This window comes from Rhinoderma darwinii, chromosome 7 (genome assembly GCF_050947455.1).
Source record: "Rhinoderma darwinii isolate aRhiDar2 chromosome 7, aRhiDar2.hap1, whole genome shotgun sequence".
Taxonomy (NCBI): domain Eukaryota; kingdom Metazoa; phylum Chordata; class Amphibia; order Anura; family Rhinodermatidae; genus Rhinoderma; species Rhinoderma darwinii.
Window position 1 is genome coordinate 111,461,056 of NC_134693.1, and position 21,104 is coordinate 111,482,159.

Genomic DNA, 21,104 nt, shown 5'->3' on the forward strand with positions numbered 1-21,104 from the left:
TGGCTTTAGTTTAAATGATAATTTTTCTGCTGAAGATAGAAAAATGTTACATATTTTAATGGATGTCCCTATTGAAGAAGTGGATTGTGAATCACAATCGTACAATATTGAGAAGTTTCAGGGTGGGAGACCATCCACCTTTAACCCTCCTTTACCTGCCGGTTCACAATTAGATTTATTTCAAAAAGAGGTTTTACGTGATGTAAAATGCCTCATTTATCCTTCAGCCATTCCTAATCTATCAGTAGAGGAAAGGAAGGCATTGAAATGGTTAAGTTCTAATAATAATATTATTTTAAAACCGGCAGATAAAGGAGGGAATATAGTATTACTGTCCAAAGAATATTATATTCAGGAGGCCCATCGTCAGTTAGATGACAATTCGGTCTATGAAATCCTCAAACAGGAACCAACTTCATTATACCTAAGGTTATTGAGATCACTATTGAGAAAGGGGGTTGAGGGTGGTTTCTTTTCTGAAAAATTCGGAGAGAAATTAATTATACCATTTCCCAATAGACCATACTGGTATTTCATCCCAAAGGTACATAAATCTATGGAATTTCCTCCGGGCCGCCCCATTATAGCGGGAATTGGATCAGTTACTGAGCCACTTTCACGCTATTTGGATTGGGTTATGCGCCCATTATTAAAGAATATTCCTTCCTATTTACAGGATACACAAGATTTCTTGTCAATAATTATGGACTTTGGTTGGCAAAAAGGATTTAAATTGGCTAGTATTGACGTCGAAAGCCTATACACCCGTATCCCTCAGGATGCCGGTGTACAGGCCGTTAGACGTCAATTGCAGTATACTAAAAGCGATCATGCGTTTATTGACTTCATATGTGAGGCATTACAGTATGTGTTGAGTCACAATTCCTTTCAATTTGATGACATCTGGTATCGACAAAAGTCAGGAACGGCGATGGGTACTCCCGTAGCTCCGACTTTTGCGAATTTATTTTTAGCGGACTTTGAAGAACAAATGATATACAATCTTTCGAATCCCTATGCCAAATACCTACAGTTATACCTACGTTATATAGACGACATTTTTGTAGTGTGGTCTGGTACCCAGCAGGAGTTTCTAGACTTTGTAAAATACCTCAATGCAAATTCGTCAAATATGAGCTTTACACATAAATTTGGTAATCAAGAAATTGAGTTTTTGGATGTATATGTAACAATAGAGGAGGGAGTAATTCAGACTAAAGGTTATCGAAAACCAACAGCCACTAATACATTGTTGCGGTATGATAGTTATCACCCTAGACATATAACTAAATCTTTACCTTATGCTCAATTTTTGCGTCTAAGACGAATTAATAGTAGTGACTTGACATTTTATAAACAGGCAGATGATATGAGTCAAAAGTTGGAAGCAAGAGGTTATCCGGTACAATTGGTAAAAGATGCTTTAAATAGAGCTAGTGTAATTAAACAAACATCGTTATTCCATCATAAAAAACATAGTCGAAAAACTCCTATGAAAAAAGATCAGAGATTTGTTCTATCCTTCGGTTATAGCCCAATGAGTGATGTTATTCGAACAAGTATTCGAAACAATTGGCACCTAATTGAGAATGATCCATTACTTATGGAAGTTGCAATTAGGAAACCAATTGTATCCTTTCGTAGATGTAAAAATTTAAAAGATATTTTAGTCAGGGGACGTTTTTCCCAAAAAGAGAAGTACAAAGAAAATTGGTTGACAGTTAATAGTCCAAAGGGTAACCACAGATGTGGTCAATGCAATTATTGCAATTCCATAATACGTACAAGGAACCTGAATTTAGGGGGCATTACGTTTGAAATTAATGGATTAATAACCTGTAGGACTCAATATGTTGTTTATGCAGTAATTTGCGATTGTGGTAGATTTTATATAGGAAAAACTATACGACCTATGTATGTAAGATTTCGTGAACATATAAGATCACTAAATACATGTGAGGGATGCCCTAGGTTGATACAACATATGCAGGAGAAACATGAAAATAACGCTCGATGTATGCGATTTGTGGGTATTGTTCACATTCAGCCATTGGTGTTAGGAGGAGACAGACACAAATCTCTGCTGCAGAGAGAGGCAGAGATTATTTCTCTGACAGGTGCACTAGGACCGCTCGGTCTCAATGATCGGAATGATCTGAGTTCGTTTTTAACATGAACCTTATTTGTTTTTAGAGAATTTTTGTATTGTAATTTTGATATTCTAAGATTAGAATGTACTAATTGTATGAACCATCTAAGTATACTGTGCATTTCCCTGTCTTTTTTAATTTTTTGTTATGTAACAATGTGTACTAATTTGTGTATAAAAAGGCAGGTGAAGGAAGTGACGCTAGGGCCTTGAGAAAGCGTGTACCAGCACGTGAAACGGCCGTAGGCATTTCCACATCCTGACCTAGATCCTCTTTTGTAATAAAGAACGAATTTTTTGCCAGCTTCGGTGAGTGCCTCGATCATTCTTCTACATATATATCCAGCTTTTTGTGCTATTCTTTCGAAGAGCAACTCCGTGGCAATTTACCTGCAATTATCCAATAGTAAGCAAGCCATATTTCAACTCCTATTCCGACTGTGCGGTTTTTGGTAGTGCCAGCCTCTTTCCTTCTTCCCATTGAAGGTATATTAGATCCTGCTGGGAAATCGTGAGCCTGGAGACATATATACAGCAAAAAATTGTATATAGGGGCTTACGTATAAACATCACCCCAAACTCCTATCGTAGTGACCCAGAATTTATCAAAGGCTGGGAAGAGCTTTTGACTGAAAGTTCCCTAAAATTATTACAATATATCCTAGATTTTGAAAAACGAGAGTACAATAAAACTGCACAGCAACTTGAGAAGGAAATTGGTGATATTCAGGGATTCAATTCCCTAAGTGAATTCAACAATTGTGAAATTCAACTACAAAAAAATATCGAGAAATTACAAACTGAGATAAAAGAGAGAAAGCACCGTAAATATATCAGGGATCGCAGAGATTTTGATATTGGTCAAGTGTATACATACAAGACACAACCACAGTTTGTTCGTAAACGGGTACAAGTCTTCACAGACTTTTCCGATTCTGAGGTTTCTGGCACTGACGATACCATACGATCTCCCAGTTTTAAACTGGGTACTAAACGTAAAAACACCAACAACAGATTTAATTCCTCCAAACGTAGTACAGTACAAACTAGATCCAATACAAAATGTCAGTTATATCCGAATGCTACTACTTCCTCCTATCCTTCCACCTCATCAACCTTCTCAGTGTCTGCTCCACTGAGTGCACCTCAAACCTCTCGTATAACTGGGAATGTCTCCAATCAAACACCTATAGCGACCAAATGCCCCACAATCACCACGACAAACCCGTTGGGTCCATCAAATACGTTTCCTTTTTTAGGAAGTACGAACCCTCGATGGAATCTGGGCTAGTAACAGTACCATCTATGTCTCTAACACAAACCACCAGTGACCAAATGCAAGTGTTCAATATCTCCTCGATCCATCTAAGTAACTCTCAACTTACACTTTTACGTAGAGGTCTGTCCTTCACTCCTACTCCACTTTTTGATGAGTTCATTTGGACTAAGGACGTCAACTTATTCGCTAGAAAAATAGCGCTACATAAATATTTCAAAAATAACACCATGAACATGGGAGACAGTGATAGAACTGAACGTAACACACTTGCGGACCTTGAAAGTCTCCTATATGAGAACGAGTTTGGACCCATTACTGCAGTGGGCCCTTTCTCGTCACTACGTCCGAAATCCAAACTCACTCCTCCCTTTGCACAATACGCTCACTTAGACATTTTTGTGAAGTTGGTATGTGCTGACTTGAAAAAAATCAGACCAAACAAAAAGAAAGCACTCTCTAATCTTAGCAGAATGGAAATAACAGCATTGGACGAATTACGTAATAACCAATATATTACCATCAAACCCTCTGACAAAGGGGGTAATATTGTGATTATGAACCAGGATGAATACGTGGCCATGGTCCATAGATTGTTGGATGACACCACTACGTACCTTATCTTAGAAAAAAACCCTACCGATCTATTCTTAACTGAATTACATCTATTACTCGACACAGCTAAGACACAAAATATGATCAGTACCGAGGAATTTAAACGTATATACAATCCCACCCCTACGCTAGCAACATTCTATGCGCTGCCTAAGATTCACAAGATGTCACATCCAATACCAGGTAGACCAATAGTATCTGGCAATGATAGTCTTACCCAGGGCATAAGTATGTACCTTAATGAAATTCTCTCGCCATTCGTCACCTCTCTTCCCTCTTACCTAAGGGATACTAAGGACACCATCAACAGGATCCAGGAGATACATGTCACTCCCTCCACTTTCATAGCCAGCATCGACGTTGAATCACTCTACACCAACATCCAGCACCAATTCGGACTCACAGCAGTTGCACATTTTTTGGGTACTAAGGGAATTCAATTCCATACTCATAACCAATTTCTTTTATCACTATTACGTTTCCTTCTGACACACAATTATTTTTTATTTGATCACAAATTCTATCAGCAAATTAAAGGAACGGCAATGGGCACCATCTGTGCACCCACATATGCAAATTTATTTTTGGGGTGGTGGGAGGACACGATGGTCTTCACTGATACACTGGCAATATACACATGCCACATCCTATTCTGGGGGAGATATATTGATGACATTCTCCTCCTGTGGGATGGTGACATTAACACCTTTTATGATTTCATGCACGAACTTAATGCCAATCATATTGGTATGAAGTTCACCTATGTCATTCATCAAAAAGAAATTATCTTCTTGGATCTTAAAATCTCCCTGGACCCTGTTGGTGGTGTCCATACTGACATTTCACGTAAGTCCACTGCGACTAACAGCCTCTTACACTGGGATAGTTATCATCCACCTGCCCTCAAAAAGGGAATCCCTATTGGACAATATCTCCGTGCCAAACGGAACTGTTCCGACGATGAGGCTTTTGAACTGGAATGCAATGGTTTATTTATCAAATTCCTGGCTCGTGGCTACCCCAGAAAATGGCTACATAAAGCCTATGCCAGGGCTAGAGCCACTGAAAGAAAAGAACTACTATATGAACATAAACCCACAACCAGGCATCATCCAACCATTGCTGCCCAATCTAGTGGCACAACCAGTATTAGATGTATAGGCACTTTTGACACTGGCTCACAACAGGTCCGTGAGATCCTAGATCGCCATTGGCCAATTCTTTTGTCCGACCCTGATCTTCAGGGAGTCATACCATCTATCCCTTCTATTACATATCGTAGAGGTAGGAACTTACGCGACTACCTAGTGCATAGTCATCACACTGGACCGACCACTGCATCTAAGAATTGGCTAAGGACGTCCGTCATTGGTTCCCACTCCTGTGGCCGTTGTTCCTTTTGTCATTTAATGCCTACCATTAAACAATTTACCAATCCAGTCGATAATAGAACATACCAGGTTAGACAATTCATCAATTGTCAGAGCAAGGGGGTTGTTTACATTGCTAAATGTCCCTGTCCTAAGTTCTATGTGGGTAAGACCATACAGGAACTGAGGAGAAGAATATCAAAACATCTAAGTACTATAAATAATAAGGAAGAAACATCCCTATCTAGGCATATACACAACGTTCACGGAGGAGATACTCGCTCGTTACAATTTTGGGGTATCACTAAGGTCAAACTCGGTCCTAGAGCTGGTAACCTGGACCGTAAACTGTTACAAGAGGAAGCACGCTGGATCCATCGTCTGGGATCCCTCAGCCCAGGGGGCTTGAATGAGGGATTTACCTATACAGCATTTCTATGAACCTCATACGTGGCCACTACATACTACTATTATTAAGATCAAGGACACTATATTCTACTATTTGGTCACTAATGTTTCTGACCAATATGTCCTTTATACGTCTCATTACATTGATCCTCTGTTATTGAACCTTACCTGTATGTCGTCTGACATGCAGTCTTTACCAATTGACCTACTGACTATAGATAAGATATACTTATTGCTTAGCCTAGTCTAGACTACACTGTTAATTGACACATCGGCTTGTCCGTCACTTCGTCGGACATATTGTACACTATGGATGGCTACCTGAACTGTGTTAGCTCTTTAAACCACTAACAATACTTGTACCGTGCGGGCATTATGGGCTTGGTATCTCGGCTTCGCTGACTGCCGGCCTCTTTTGCCTAGACGACCTACTGTGTCATCATCACGAGTTAGCTCCACTCATTCCCCACCACACAAATATTCTTATTGCCACTATGTCAGCCCCTGACATTTGGGAATTTGTCTATCACTCTATCTTTTCCCAATACGCATGTCCATTGAGCTTAATAGCTCCACGGCAAATTACTCTATCACCTGTTTTTGCCCTCATACGCATGCGCGCTTTGCTATGCTCTCATTGGTTACATAGGGTGGCTGCTTATTGGTGGTGTGGCATGCCCGTCACGGAACGGGGGGCTCGTTCTCTGCTCACTCTGTGATTGGCCCTACGCCAATCAATAGAACATGTGGAGCAACTCCATTACATATTTAAACAGGGCCATCTCGCCGCGCGCTGTCATTAGCCCCGATACCCCTGAAGACGCTACTTCGTAGCGAAACATGTCGGGGGGGCTTCTAATCTAATTTTAACACGTGTCCTGCTGACTCTTAGAATTGAACGGTTGGTCTGGTGCTGCGTGCTGCAGCCGTCAGCTCCAGGCTTTCTATACCTTGCACTAAGCTGATTGTAGTCAGCAATGGACTCTAAATTTTAAATTATATGTAGTCTGTTCTTCTTTGCATAAATTTAATAAATACTTTGTTATTTTCTAATTGTTAGTTGGAAAACAGGGCTTCTGTTGCCGGCAGGCAATAAATTTATTTCAATTTAACCAATACGCCCACCAACTATAGGGGTCCTCCCCCTTGTGTGTATCGAATAATTGCAGGGTTAATCACCCATTCTTAGGACTCTCTCCACACACTGGAGGTATACCTATTTACTATACCCCTACTATGGCAGGTTTCCTAAACAAAAGGTTCAATTCAGAGACGCTTTCTGCAGAGGCCGCTTACGTGTTCTCCACAGACAACGTGCCGCTGCACCAATTTGATATACATACCGCATTTAGGGACTTACAAAAAACGTATCAGAGGTATATTAGATCCTGCTGGGAAATCGTGAGCCTGGAGACATATATACAGCAAAAAATTGTATATAGGGGCTTACGTATAAACATCACCCCAAACTCCTATCGTAGTGACCCAGAATTTATCAAAGGCTGGGAAGAGCTTTTGACTGAAAGTTCCCTAAAATTATTACAATATATCCTAGATTTTGAAAAACGAGAGTACAATAAAACTGCACAGCAACTTGAGAAGGAAATTGGTGATATTCAGGGATTCAATTCCCTAAGTGAATTCAACAATTGTGAAATTCAACTACAAAAAAATATCGAGAAATTACAAACTGAGATAAAAGAGAGAAAGCACCGTAAATATATCAGGGATCGCAGAGATTTTGATATTGGTCAAGTGTATACATACAAGACACAACCACAGTTTGTTCGTAAACGGGTACAAGTCTTCACAGACTTTTCCGATTCTGAGGTTTCTGGCACTGACGATACCATACGATCTCCCAGTTTTAAACTGGGTACTAAACGTAAAAACACCAACAACAGATTTAATTCCTCCAAACGTAGTACAGTACAAACTAGATCCAATACAAAATGTCAGTTATATCCGAATGCTACTACTTCCTCCTATCCTTCCACCTCATCAACCTTCTCAGTGTCTGCTCCACTGAGTGCACCTCAAACCTCTCGTATAACTGGGAATGTCTCCAATCAAACACCTATAGCGACCAAATGCCCCACAATCACCACGACAAACCCGTTGGGTCCATCAAATACGTTTCCTTTTTTAGGAAGTACGAACCCTCGATGGAATCTGGGCTAGTAACAGTACCATCTATGTCTCTAACACAAACCACCAGTGACCAAATGCAAGTGTTCAATATCTCCTCGATCCATCTAAGTAACTCTCAACTTACACTTTTACGTAGAGGTCTGTCCTTCACTCCTACTCCACTTTTTGATGAGTTCATTTGGACTAAGGACGTCAACTTATTCGCTAGAAAAATAGCGCTACATAAATATTTCAAAAATAACACCATGAACATGGGAGACAGTGATAGAACTGAACGTAACACACTTGCGGACCTTGAAAGTCTCCTATATGAGAACGAGTTTGGACCCATTACTGCAGTGGGCCCTTTCTCGTCACTACGTCCGAAATCCAAACTCACTCCTCCCTTTGCACAATACGCTCACTTAGACATTTTTGTGAAGTTGGTATGTGCTGACTTGAAAAAAATCAGACCAAACAAAAAGAAAGCACTCTCTAATCTTAGCAGAATGGAAATAACAGCATTGGACGAATTACGTAATAACCAATATATTACCATCAAACCCTCTGACAAAGGGGGTAATATTGTGATTATGAACCAGGATGAATACGTGGCCATGGTCCATAGATTGTTGGATGACACCACTACGTACCTTATCTTAGAAAAAAACCCTACCGATCTATTCTTAACTGAATTACATCTATTACTCGACACAGCTAAGACACAAAATATGATCAGTACCGAGGAATTTAAACGTATATACAATCCCACCCCTACGCTAGCAACATTCTATGCGCTGCCTAAGATTCACAAGATGTCACATCCAATACCAGGTAGACCAATAGTATCTGGCAATGATAGTCTTACCCAGGGCATAAGTATGTACCTTAATGAAATTCTCTCGCCATTCGTCACCTCTCTTCCCTCTTACCTAAGGGATACTAAGGACACCATCAACAGGATCCAGGAGATACATGTCACTCCCTCCACTTTCATAGCCAGCATCGACGTTGAATCACTCTACACCAACATCCAGCACCAATTCGGACTCACAGCAGTTGCACATTTTTTGGGTACTAAGGGAATTCAATTCCATACTCATAACCAATTTCTTTTATCACTATTACGTTTCCTTCTGACACACAATTATTTTTTATTTGATCACAAATTCTATCAGCAAATTAAAGGAACGGCAATGGGCACCATCTGTGCACCCACATATGCAAATTTATTTTTGGGGTGGTGGGAGGACACGATGGTCTTCACTGATACACTGGCAATATACACATGCCACATCCTATTCTGGGGGAGATATATTGATGACATTCTCCTCCTGTGGGATGGTGACATTAACACCTTTTATGATTTCATGCACGAACTTAATGCCAATCATATTGGTATGAAGTTCACCTATGTCATTCATCAAAAAGAAATTATCTTCTTGGATCTTAAAATCTCCCTGGACCCTGTTGGTGGTGTCCATACTGACATTTCACGTAAGTCCACTGCGACTAACAGCCTCTTACACTGGGATAGTTATCATCCACCTGCCCTCAAAAAGGGAATCCCTATTGGACAATATCTCCGTGCCAAACGGAACTGTTCCGACGATGAGGCTTTTGAACTGGAATGCAATGGTTTATTTATCAAATTCCTGGCTCTTGGCTACCCCAGAAAATGGCTACATAAAGCCTATGCCAGGGCTAGAGCCACTGAAAGAAAAGAACTACTATATGAACATAAACCCACAACCAGGCATCATCCAACCATTGCTGCCCAATCTAGTGGCACAACCAGTATTAGATGTATAGGCACTTTTGACACTGGCTCACAACAGGTCCGTGAGATCCTAGATCGCCATTGGCCAATTCTTTTGTCCGACCCTGATCTTCAGGGAGTCATACCATCTATCCCTTCTATTACATATCGTAGAGGTAGGAACTTACGCGACTACCTAGTGCATAGTCATCACACTGGACCGACCACTGCATCTAAGAATTGGCTAAGGACGTCCGTCATTGGTTCCCACTCCTGTGGCCGTTGTTCCTTTTGTCATTTAATGCCTACCATTAAACAATTTACCAATCCAGTCGATAATAGAACATACCAGGTTAGACAATTCATCAATTGTCAGAGCAAGGGGGTTGTTTACATTGCTAAATGTCCCTGTCCAAAGTTCTATGTGGGTAAGACCATACAGGAACTGAGGAGAAGAATATCAAAACATCTAAGTACTATAAATAATAAGGAAGAAACATCCCTATCTAGGCATATACACAACGTTCACGGAGGAGATACTCGCTCGTTACAATTTTGGGGTATCACTAAGGTCAAACTCGGTCCTAGAGCTGGTAACCTGGACCGTAAACTGTTACAAGAGGAAGCACGCTGGATCCATCGTCTGGGATCCCTCAGCCCAGGGGGCTTGAATGAGGGATTTACCTATACAGCATTTCTATGAACCTCATACGTGGCCACTACATACTACTATTATTAAGATCAAGGACACTATATTCTACTATTTGGTCACTAATGTTTCTGACCAATATGTCCTTTATACGTCTCATTACATTGATCCTCTGTTATTGAACCTTACCTGTATGTCGTCTGACATGCAGTCTTTACCAATTGACCTACTGACTATAGATAAGATATACTTATTGCTTAGCCTAGTCTAGACTACACTGTTAATTGACACATCGGCTTGTCCGTCACTTCGTCGGACATATTGTACACTATGGATGGCTACCTGAACTGTGTTAGCTCTTTAAACCACTAACAATACTTGTACCGTGCGGGCATTATGGGCTTGGTATCTCGGCTTCGCTGACTGCCGGCCTCTTTTGCCTAGACGACCTACTGTGTCATCATCACGAGTTAGCTCCACTCATTCCCCACCACACAAATATTCTTATTGCCACTATGTCAGCCCCTGACGTTTGGGAATTTGTCTATCACTCTATCTTTTCCCAATACGCATGTCCATTGAGCTTAATAGCTCCACGGCAAATTACTCTATCACCTGTTTTTGCCCTCATACGCATGCGCGCTTTGCTATGCTCTCATTGGTTACATAGGGTGGCTGCTTATTGGTGGTGTGGCATGCCCGTCACGGAACGGGGGGCTCGTTCTCTGCTCACTCTGTGATTGGCCCTACGCCAATCAATAGAACATGTGGAGCAACTCCATTACATATTTAAACAGGGCCATCTCGCCGCGCGCTGTCATTAGCCCCGATACCCCTGAAGACGCTACTTCGTAGCGAAACATGTCGGGGGGGCTTCTAATCTAATTTTAACACGTGTCCTGCTGACTCTTAGAATTGAACGGTTGGTCTGGTGCTGCGTGCTGCAGCCGTCAGCTCCAGGCTTTCTATACCTTGCACTAAGCTGATTGTAGTCAGCAACGGACTCTAAATTTTAAATTATATGTAGTCTGTTCTTCTTTGCATAAATTTAATAAATACTTTGTTATTTTCTAATTGTTAGTTGGAAAACAGGGCTTCTGTTGCCGGCAGGCAATAAATTTATTTCAATACGTGCCTGTGAGACTTACCATCTCCTTGTGGTTTGGATAGTACGTCTGCTCAATTAGTGGAAACTTTTCTGCTCCCAAAGTTTTACAGGCAGATATGAGTTGGGAAAACTGTAAAATAATAATTACAAAAAAAACATATAAAAACCTAAAACCTTTCAAGATATTTTAGTTATAACTACATATACGTCTGATGGTAATAGTAACACAGCGAGCCAAAACCGCAATCGCCAAAAGGCTTGAGCTCTGCACCGACGTTTCCAGATTTGCACAACTGCATCATTCAAACGAATGATTCTCTATGAGGGAGATGTCTGAATTCTTGCGATTGGGGCGAGTTTACTGCGAATGTAGCGTGACCAAATGTTGTCGTGGAGCCCCAGTCTTAAAGGGGTTGTCTGGATTCAGCAAATTAAAGTTACTTGATGCATAATGAAAAGTGATATAATTTTAAAGTATACTTTCTGTATTCATTCCTCACAGTTTTCAAGATCTCTGCTTTTTGTTATTCAGTACGAACATTCATTATTTACTTCCAGTGGATAAAATTCTATCCTGGTCATGTGATGGACACACAGGTGCACAGCTCGTTACAGTTGCAGTATGTGTATCAGAGCTGTGCCTTCTAATGATCCCAGCACCTGTGTGTACTTCACATGACCATAGAAAGAATTATATCCACTGGAAGTAAATAATGAATGTTCCTACTGAATAAAAACAAGCAGAGATCTTAAAAACAGTGAGGAATTAGTACAGAAAGTATATTGGAAAGTTGTATATTTTTTTTTATACAAAAAAATTACTTTAATTTGTTGAAGGTGCATGAAAATAACTTTAATTTGTTGAAGGTGGACAACCCCTTTAAAGGCTATGTACACCTTGAAACTTTTCTTTTTTTTTTTAAATAAAAATGTCTATCAGTGTGATTGGTGCAACTTTGTAATTACATTTTATTAAAAATAATTTTGACTTTTTGAGATACAGCTGCTTTGTTTCCTATATACAGAGCAGCTGTAACTGTCAGGTTAGCAGCACTGACGGATTCAATGAAAGAGGCTCCTGCGTGTCTGACACACATGATCCGCCTGCCTTAATGAACTTAAATGTGATCGATAACAGCTTGATCCTGCGTGTCAGAGACACGAAGGACCTGCTGTCACTGAACCCGTCAGTGCCGCTGACCTGACAGATACAGGTTTCAGCGCACGAAACAGCTGTTCTGTATACAGTATACAAAGCAGCTGTATCGCAAAAAGAAAAAATACTTTTAATAAAATGTAATTGCAAAGTTGCACCAAACACACGAATAGAAATGCTTATAATTATTATTTTTTTTTTCTAAGGTGTACATAGCCTTTAAACTGCAGCAAAAATTGCATGTGTTAAATAGCCAATACGTTTACAAGGTTAAGTATTTCCATGCGCAGACCTTCTCTAATTGTGAATGCTTACTTAAATACTGCTGAACAGAACATGTATTGCACTTTTCAATTGACTGGGTTAATGATTCCTGTCAATTGAAAAATGCTTTTAGGGCCCTCCGTCGCATATCTAGCTTAAAATACTGTAAATCATTGTGCAGCATGCTGTGCTACTGTTTTTGGTAAAACAACGAACACCATGATGGAAACCCGTTGGAACCCATTAAGGTCAATGGGTTGTGTCGGGGGCCGATGGTGTCCGTCATGCAACGGAAAAAGTGCTTTCTGTATTTTCATTGTTCTCCTCCTCTGACAGAGCAGAGCAATGGAAACACAGATGCAGATTTGAACAGGCCCTTACCTGGGTCTACAATCAATATTCGTGTACTTTTGTGTAAGCACTTACCACCCATGGCTTGTCACAGAAGTTGTAAATTGACTCCAGAGAGTTTACACTGGGTATACCAGCATATTGCATGCCAATGATGAGGTTGCGGAAATCTTCATTTTCTGCCATGCTAAAGGAATGTTGTCGAACGAGAACGAAATCTGGTCGAAAAGACCTAAAAATAACACAAATGTGTATTTAATCTTCAAAATAGTAATAATATATATAACATTAGGCAACAAACATAGTGCATATACTACATATAAGATATTCATGTAAAATAAACTAAATCATTGTAAAATATGCACCGCTCAGCCATAACATTAAAACCACCTGCCTAATACTGTGTAGGGCCCCTTAATGCCGCCAAAACAGCTGTGACCTGTCGAGGCATGGACTTCACAAGACCTCTGAAGGTGTCCTGTGTTATCTGGTACTGAGACGTTAGCAGCAGATCCTTTAAGTCCTGTAAGCTGCGAGATGGGTCCTCCATGGATCAGACTTGTTTGTTTTCTAGCACATCCCACAAATGCTCGATTGCATTGAGATATGGGAAATACGGAGGCCAAGTCAACACTATGAACTCTTTGTAATGCTCCTCAAACCATTCCTGAACAATTTTTGCAGTGTGGGGCAGGGCACATTATCCTGATAAAATAGGCCACTGCCTTTGGGGACTACAGTTGCCTTGAAGGGGTGTGATTGGTCTGTAACAATGTTTAGGTAGGTGGTACGTGTCAAAGTAACATCCACATGAATGCTAGGACCCAAGGTTTTCCAGCAGAACATTGCCCTAAGCATCACACTGCCTCTGCCGGCTTGTTTTACTCATATATGCATTCTGTTGCCATCTCATCCCCAGGTAAGTGACTCATACCCACCCAGCTGTCCACATGATGTGAAAGAAAACTTGATTCAGCAGGCCAGGCCACGTATGCAAATCTGCTTCTGGGCTGGTAAGAGGAGACTATTGTCTTCAATGACGAGGGCCTACCTGGTGTTGTTAAAGTGAAAATGTATGGGTGTCTGTATGATAAAATGTTTACATGCAGTGGTGATCAGTTTGGTGGGCACTGCAGGGTGGTCATTTTGTTTATTAAAAATACCCCGAAAACCCCTTTAACTGCCCACTAGAATAATATTTAAAGAAGTTGTTTTACACTTTTTACAGGCCCTTTTTGTTAGAAGGGTTTCCAAAAAGGAACTGGTTTTTCACAGGTTGTTTTTCGCTGCTGGGATGCTCAGCCTTGGGCTGTAATCTGCGGGAGAATCCGGCTGCAAGTGTCCAATTACCCTGCAGCGCTACGGCAGGGAAAATGAAACATAACATGGTGCACATTAAAAATCAATGGTCTGTCTTTGTAATGCATGGATGTGTTGGGTCCTCCAGAGAGAGAGAGGAGCTCCTTTTCGCTGTTCTAAGCTCTGGCTAATTGATAAAGGTTCCAAATAAGTGAACCCGCTCTATTAAAGGGGTTTTCAACAAACAATTCCTTTAACTTGGAGCCAAAGAAATATCATGCACTCACCTGACAACTTGGGTGCCATTCCGGAACATTTGAAGATCTACAGCGTACGTCCCATCAGAATGAGCAACAAGATTTATTTCTGAAAATTCAGCCTAAGTTTAGGGAGGGAAAGAGTAATAAAATTCAAAAACAATTGAGAGACTCTGCGATAGGAAAAATTACTATAGCAAGAACATAGATTTCCTTTCCTTCTAGTTTGCAGTTTAACCCTTTCCCGACCACCCCACATAGATTAGCGGGCTGCAGCGCTGGTCCTTGTGCTTGCAGCCCGTTAATCTACGTATGCTCCTAACAGAGCACACAGGCGTTCCCCTATGCCCAGCATCTCCCAGTACAGGCTGCTACTAGCAGCCTTAGTACTGGGGGAAAACATCGGGTTGGATCACAGCCGTGATCCCCGTCGATTAACCCCTTAAATGCGGCGGTCAATGGCGACTGCTGCATTTGAGTTGTAACAATATCGGCACCCCGCTACGCGATTGCAGGGGGGGGGATTGTTGCTATGGCAACCGGAAGCCTAACAAAGGCTTCCGGTCTGCCATCTATGGAATGCGATTAGGTCCTGCCAGAGGCAAGACATAATATGCAGGGTATTATAACAATGATCCAACAATTGGATCTTCAAGTCCCTAGTTAAAAAAAGTTTCGAAATATGGACATAAGTAAAAAAGTAAAATTTCAAAATAATAAAATAAAAAATCGCCCTTTTTACCTTATAAAGTCCTTTATTATAAGAAAAAAATAGAAATAAACTATGCATAATTTGTATCGCCGAGTCCTTAACGGCCTGAACTATAAAAATATAATGTAAATTATCCTGCATGGTGACCGCCATAAAAAAGTAAAATAAAAAAAACTATACCAGAATCGCTATTTTTAGACACTTCAGCTCCCAAAAAATGTAATAAACAGAGATCAAAAAGCCGCATGTACTTAAAATCATACCAATAAAAACTACATTTTGTTCCGCCAAAAACAAGCCCTCACACAACTTTCTTGATGGAAAAATATTGCATCGACCCGCAGAATAAATTAAACATGTAATTTATAATGCATGGTGAACGCCGTAACAAAAGAGAATAAAAAACAATAGAAGTTTTCACAGCCTAATTCCACTAAATTCAGCAAAAAACCTATGGGATCAAAATGCTCACTATACCCCTAGATAAATTATTTTTAGGGCTGTAGTTTCCAAAATGGGGTAACTTCTGGGGCGTGTCCACTGATTTGGTCCCGCAGGGGCTTTGCAAATGCGACATGACACCCTTCTGAGCCCTGCTGTGTGTCCAAACAGCAGTTTATTATCACATATGGGCTATTGCCGTAATTAGGAGAAATTTATTTACAAATGTTGGGGTGCTTTTTTTTTCTTTATTCCTTGTAAAAATTTATAATTTCTAAGTTTTATTGGCAAGAATTTAGATTTTAATTTTTACGGACGAATTCCACTAAATTCAGCAAAAAACCTGTGGGGTTAAAATGCTCACCATACACCTTGATAAATTCCTTGAGGGATTTAGTTTGCCAAATGGTGTCTTTTTGGGGGGTGTTTCCACTGTTTTGGCCTCACAAGACCTTTTCAAACATGACATGGTGCCTAAAATATATTCTAATAAAAAAGAGGACCCAAAATGCACTAGGTGCTGAGGCACGCTAGGGCCACATGTGGGATATTTCTAAAAACTGCAGAATCTGGGCAATAAATATTGAGTTGCATTTCTCTGGTAAAACCTTTTGTATTACAGAAAAAAATGAATTAAAATGGATTTTCAGACAAAAAAAATAAATTTGTAAATTTCTCCTCTAATTTGCTTTAATTCCAGTGAAACACTTAAAGGGATAAGAAAGTTTCTAAATGCTGTTTTGAAAACTTTGAGGGGTGCAGTTTTTAAAATTGGGTGACTTATGGGGGTTTCTAATATATAAGGCCCTCAAAGCCACTTCAGAATTGAACTGGTATCTATAAAAATAGGTTTTGGAAAAAAAAAATTAAAATGTGAGAAATTGCTGCTAAAGTTCTAAGCCTTGTACCGTCCTAGAAAAAAAAAGATGTTCAAAAAACGATGCCAACATAAAGTAGACATATGGGAAATTTTAATTATTAACTATTTTGTGTGGTATTGCTATCTGTTTTACAAGCAGAAACATTGAAATTTAGAAAAATGATAATTTTTGCAAATTTTCCCTAAAGTTTGGTGTTTTTCCACAAACAAATACTGAATTTATTGAACACATTTCTACACTAACATAAAGTACAATGTGTCACGAGAAAACAATCTCAGAATCGCTTGGATAGGTAAAAGCATTCCCAAGTTATTACCACATAAAGTGACGCATGTCAGATTTGAAAAAATCGGCTGTGTCCACAAGACCAAAACAGGCTCAGTCCTGAAGGGGTTAAAAAATTATATTTCAATCTTTTTTCTTTTTTGGTAGATACTTGGAAGGTGGAGGATTTTCATGGCAAGTTGGTGTCAGTAAATGTGTGCAAGGGACTAGACCCAGGGCCGGCCATATGATAGAAGGCGCCCTGTGCGAAATTTTCATTCGGCACACCACCCCATCATAAAAAAAGGCCCCATAAAAAAGTGTAATGCCCCACAAAGTATTATACTGTGTGGGGACACTAAAGGGCACATTATACTGTGTGTGGGCACTAAAAGGGGCATTATACTGCGTCGGGGCATCTGGGGGACATTAAACTGTGCGTGGGCACTAGAGGGGGCACTCTACTGTCATGGATGGCAATAAAGGCAGTTATACTGCATGGGGCACTAAATAGGGCGATATACTGTGTGTGTGGAACTAAAGGGGGCATTATACTGTGTGTGGGGCAGTTATGGGGGAATTATACTATATTGGGGCACTAAAGGGGCATTACACTGTATGGGGGTAATTTACTGTTTGGGGCCACTAAAAAGGGCCCTTTTTAGTGGCCCCAAACAGTAAATTACCCCCATACAGTGTAATGCCCCTTTAGTGCCCCAATATAGTATAATTCCCCCATAACTGCCCCACACACAGTATAATGCCCCCTTTAGTTCCACACACACAGTATATCGCCCTATTTAGTGCCCCATGCAGTATAACTGCCTTTATTGCCATCCATGACAGTAGAGTGCCCCCTCTAGTGCCCACGCACAGTTTAATGTCCCCCAGATGCCCCGACGCAGTATAATGCCCCTTTTAGTGCCCACACACAGTATAATGTGCCCTTTAGTGTCCCCACACAGTATAATGCCCCATTTAGTGCCCAGACATAGTATAATGTCCCCCAAGTGACTCCACACAATATACTGCCCCCTTTAGTGCTCACACACAGTATACTGTCCCCCAAGTGCTCCCACACAGTATAATGCCCCCTTTAGTGCCCACCCACATTATGTCTCCCAAGTTCCCACACACAGTATAATGGCCGCTTTAGTGCTCCAACACAGCAAGATGCCTTTTAGTGACCCCACACAATATAATGCCCCCCTTGTGACCTCCAATATAAATAATGCCAACTTATGCCTCCCCACACACAATATAATGCCCGGCCATCTTATGCCCCCACTATCACAAAGTATTATTATGCCCACTCCACACAGTATACAGCCCCCTTTTGCCCCCCAACAGCCCTCTTATACCCCCACTGTGTAATGTTAAATTAATGTATAAATAATGGCTGCCTTGCAGCCTGGAGACCCAGAAACCAAGCGGTGGTTAATTTTACTCACCACTCATCCGGGTCCTTCTCTGTTCTGGCCCCGGCGCTGCACTGTGACACACACATTGAATTGTCACATGACACGTCATGTGTCTCAGTGCATCGCTGGCACAAAAGCAGAGAAGGAGCACCCGGGAGGAAAGGCAGCTGCAGAGTCGTCGGGCCCGGACGCTTTAGAAATACACGCAGGGGATTGGAGCCAACGCACCTTTCCTCCTGCTAGAGTGATGCACCCTGTGCCATTGCAAAGGTCGCACACCCCAAAGGCCGGCCCTGACTAGACCCCAAGGCTTGTTAGCCTCCGCGTAACATAATTGTATTCTATATTAATGACAAATGTCAATGCTTGAAATTTACATCTGTGAGTAAAGGTTCCTTACTCAGACAGGAATTGTACTACAACACATCAACCTCAAACATGCCCCAAATGAATAGGGACTGCAAATAAATATTTTTTGGTCTGTAACAGTCAATATCAATACAATTTACCCTACTTTGGCCTTACCCGAGCAGTACCCTTGAAAATATAGGCCAGTGTTTCCCTAAAAGCTACAATCACTTTTCAACAAAATATAACACTTCCCGATTAATACCCGATTACAGGACTTAATCCCACTGTTTATTAACATCCCCATACAGTGGTCAATAATACCCCCAGTGTTCAATAAATGCCATATGCTGCCATTCAGTGCTCAATTAATCTTGCTACACACAGTACAATTGATGCCGCTATTTAGTGGATAGTTAATGTCGCTATACAAAGTACAGTTAAAGCTGCCAACCACATTATACACATGTGAGGAAGGCAGGTTGGCATTCGGTGTACAGGCCTTGTGTGCCCACTGCATACCGGTGGATGTTTGATGCATACCACGGGTTCATGTGTCACGGCATGAGAATCATTTGTGATTGTGATTGACAGCAGTATAGGGCTGTGGAGGTCAATAAAGTAAAAATGGAATTAAAAAAGAAATAAGTTGAAGAAGGGCAAATCCTAAAAAAATCCTACAATGCTATTATTTTGTTTATACATTGTAACCACAATACTATTCTATAATTACTCAATATATGTCTTACCTGTTCAATTCGTATATCATAATCTCCTTGAATCTTCTTCCCTCTGAAACATTTTGCCCTAAAATATAAACAAAAAATACATTATTTGTCATAGTGGTAAAATAACATAAGAACTAGGAACAGGTATGGCTGTGTTCACACATCACGGTCAAAATGGTTTGGTTTTTTTGCCACAATTTTCTGAAAAAATTGTCTGCAGAATGGTGATGAGCTCCAATACGACACATCCCAAGGACAGCAAGAGTGATGCTGTTTCAGGGGAAAAAAAAGCAGAATCTCTATAATAATAACATACAGTCATATGTGGTAATTTACAGCAAAAGAGCACTAAACTTATGCTGTTTGACTAAATAAGATGCCAGTGGTCAGATCATGTATATACTGTATGTACATATATTGGAACACAGCGTAAAAATCAGGAGCTACGTAAGGATGTTTATAGATATACAGTACTGTGCAAAAGTTTTAGGCAGTTGTGGGAAAAATGGTGCAAAGTAAGAATGCTTTCAAAAAGAGAAGTGTTAATAGTTTTTTTTAATAAAATAACAAAATACAAAGTGAATGGACAGAAGAGAAATATAAATCAAATCAATATTTGGTGTGACCACCTTTTGCTTTCAAAACAGCGTCACTTCCTCTAGGTACACTTGTACAAAGTCATGGAGTTTGTAGGATTATTTTCAGGTGTACGATTAACAAATTATATCAAACAGGTGATAACGATCATTATTTTCATATGTAGGTTGAAACACAGTCATTAACTGTAAGAAAAACAGCTGTGTAGGAGACTTAAAACTGGGTGAGGAACAGCCAAACTCTGCTACAAAGGTAAGGTTGTGGAAGACAGTTTCATGTCCACCATGCTAAGACTGAGCACAGCAACAAGACACAAGATAGTTATACTGCATCAGCAAGGTCTCTCACAGGCGGAGATTTCAAAGCAGACTGGGATTTCAAGATGTGCTGTTCAAGCTCTTTTGAAGGAGCACAAAGAAGCGTGCAACGTTGAGGGTCGACCACTTATTCTGCAGCCCTCAACATTGCCCGTTTTGTACTTCTTTAAGGAAACTTAGTGCAGCAGATCAAAGACACATCATGCTTACTTTACTTCAAAATCAGAAGATGTCCAGCTGTAGCATCAGCTCAGAACTGGCAGAAACCAGTGGGACCTTGGTACACCCATATACTGTTCGGAGAAGTCTGGCCAGAAGTGGTCATGGAAGAATTGCGGCCAAAAAGCCATACCTTTGACGTGGAAACAAGGCCAAGCGACTCAACAATGCTCGAAAACATAGGAACTGGGGTGCAGAAAAATGGCAGCAGGTGCTCTGGACTGATGAGTCACAATGTGAAATACTTGGCTATAACAGAAGGCAGATTGATCGGTGAAGGGCTGGAGAGCAGTGCAATAATGAGTGTCTGCACGCAACAGTGAGGCATGGTGGAGGTTCCTTGCAAGTTTGGGGCTGCATTTCAGCAAATGGCGTTAAGGATTTG

The 21,104-nt window shown here is 40.7% G+C and overlaps 1 protein-coding gene across 2 annotated transcripts in view; it reads right to left on the reverse strand.

Annotated features, from left to right (window-relative positions):
• Positions 1-21,104, reverse strand: part of SYN2 (synapsin II) — a 356,436-nt gene that overhangs the window by 141,754 nt on the left and 193,578 nt on the right. For both annotated transcript variants that reach the window (XM_075833843.1, XM_075833844.1), the window contains exons 2-5: positions 19,608-19,665; positions 14,822-14,913; positions 13,311-13,467; positions 11,505-11,594 (exon numbers count right to left, since the gene is read on the reverse strand). In XM_075833843.1, the coding sequence (XP_075689958.1) occupies positions 11,505-11,594; positions 13,311-13,467; positions 14,822-14,913; positions 19,608-19,665 (397 nt within the window). The remainder of the gene's footprint in view (positions 1-11,504; positions 11,595-13,310; positions 13,468-14,821; positions 14,914-19,607; positions 19,666-21,104) is intronic.